The 2,156-nt window shown below is 35.3% G+C and overlaps 1 protein-coding gene across 2 annotated transcripts in view; it reads right to left on the bottom strand.

The window, feature by feature from the left end:
- LOC114479518 (integrin alpha-6-like) overlaps positions 1 to 1,804 on the bottom strand; it is a 31,354-nt gene extending 29,550 nt beyond the window's left edge. For both annotated transcript variants that reach the window (XM_028473236.1, XM_028473237.1), the window contains exon 1: positions 1,440 to 1,804. In XM_028473236.1, the coding sequence (XP_028329037.1) occupies positions 1,440 to 1,615 (176 nt within the window). In that variant the 5' untranslated portion in view covers positions 1,616 to 1,804. The remainder of the gene's footprint in view (positions 1 to 1,439) is intronic.
- Between the last annotated feature and the right edge of the window lie 352 nt (positions 1,805 to 2,156).

Raw genomic sequence — 2,156 nt, 5'->3', positions numbered from 1 at the left:
ATGACACAGTGAATTCCTCTGGTTGATAAGGTGCCACTTGTTGTTGCCAAGCAACAAACTGTGAACTGGTTGGAAGCTTCTCAGCTGCTGGGAAAAGTCATGTTTTTTATTAGTGTGTCCCACTAAAGGTGAATCAGCTGCTTCGTTACTTTGACCCCATAATGACGAAGAAAAACCTTCTGTGTAGAATTTAAAGTTTTTACAAGTTTGGCCTAAAAACACATTATTATGCACTATATTTGTTTTACTAACTTTTAAAAATAGGACTACTTTACAGTTTTAGAGCCTGTGTTCCTCCATCTTGAAATCATGTGATTGATGATGTCACACGGCCCCATCGTATGTAAACATTCCATTGTTTTCTATTGGAGTGAAACATTCAGCCTGATTTATAGATCATTTAATAACTTTTTAGATCATTTAGTAGCTTTTCAGTCAAAATAATAACTTGTGCTGCTTTAACTTCAGGAAAAGTTAAAGATGTTGATGTAAACCTCTTTGGTTTACAGAATGAGGATAAAAACAGTGTTGACCACAGGGCTCCTCATCCAACCTATATGTATATACAGTATGTGTAACAATTATGGTATCAAGCTTTGTCAATCATACTTTAACACATTAAAATGACCGTAACTCTGTTAAAACCTACAAACATTACGGTAATCACATCCCCTCCTTCGTAGAGAGCCTACGAATAAATCACTTCAGCTTCCGGTTGTTATCATTTTTGCACATTTAAAATCATGGAAACATTTTTTTTTAATTGTAAATACTTCTTTACATTCTAGATTTCATATATTTGTTGAAAAAAAAAACTGTTATTCATTTGAGCTTTCATTATTTTCTTCCTACTTAATGTCAAAAAATGTATTTCGTTGTGTTTTTCTATTTTTTTAAACTGATATTCCACTGGTAGAACATGTAATTGTAAAAAAAAAAAAAAAGGAAAAAAGGTTAAAAACACTTCCTCATAGGACATTTACTGACAATGTTATAGACAGAATAAGCACAGAAGAAAACCAGACGGAGATATTAATATTCCAGGTGTTAAAGGGTTAATTCTGGAACTCATGCACAAGCAACGTTTGCGGGAATGTATCGTGTGTATCTGGCAACACCGCCTGTGCGCGTCCAGCTATAACCTTGTAACATGAAGGCGTAATAAAACTAATAAATGAGTAACATGGGGACAAAATGGTGAACGAGTAACTGAGAAGAAAACTTACAGTAAAAATAAGATAAGATGGAGGGATTGTTGTTTTATTTTTTAGAGGAAAATGGTTTCAAGTTTACTTTTAATTTACCTGTGTTCAATTTTTCCACAATTAAAAGTAAACGTATCCTTTGTTCTGCTTTCATTTGTTTTTCTTGTGAATATTTGACGCTATAAATAGCAGTTAAAGTACAGTAAAGTACAGTAAAGTAGTGTAAGGACTTACATGCGTTTATCCACCGGCTGCAGCTGCCGGTGCATGGCGAGAGAGAAGCCGAACAGGGAGCCCGGGTCCCCGGACTTCTTCAGGACATTGTCCACGTCTAGATTAAAAGCTGATAAACGGTTGAATTCAAACAGAAAGATGAACAAACACAGTGCACGACTGTTCCAGACCTCCATTAGAACTATAGAGCTGCTGGATGGATGTGGACGGTTGGATGTTGGTTGGATGTCGGTTCAGTTGAACTCTTCCAGCAGCTCCTCCCAGTAACCTTTCCTCCCACACACACACACACACACACACACACACACACACACACACACACACACACACACACACACACACACACATGCGGCTCTCGGTCTAATTTTATGCGGCACCCAAAGTAAACGTACAAAATGACAGAAAAATACACAAAACAAAAGCAAAAATACATTAAAGAAAAGATAAAAACACAGAAAACTACGACAAACGTGAACAAAAAAAACTGTTAGATGGAAGTTTTTTTTCCCACCGTCGCTGATGCTTATTCATGTGGATTTGTTGGGTTTTTCTTTTTTTGTTTTTAATTACGATTTCTATATTTTGATAGTACTTTGAGATGACTTTTGTTGTAATTAGCACTATTTAAATAAAGTTGAATTGAATTGAAAAAATACTCGATACACAATATGACTCTAAAAAACATATATTTTACCAAATAAATGCACTAAAGAACTA

Source organism: Gouania willdenowi, chromosome 17 (assembly GCF_900634775.1).
Source record: "Gouania willdenowi chromosome 17, fGouWil2.1, whole genome shotgun sequence".
Taxonomy (NCBI): domain Eukaryota; kingdom Metazoa; phylum Chordata; class Actinopteri; order Blenniiformes; family Gobiesocidae; genus Gouania; species Gouania willdenowi.
This window is presented reverse-complemented; position numbering and strand designations above follow the sequence as displayed.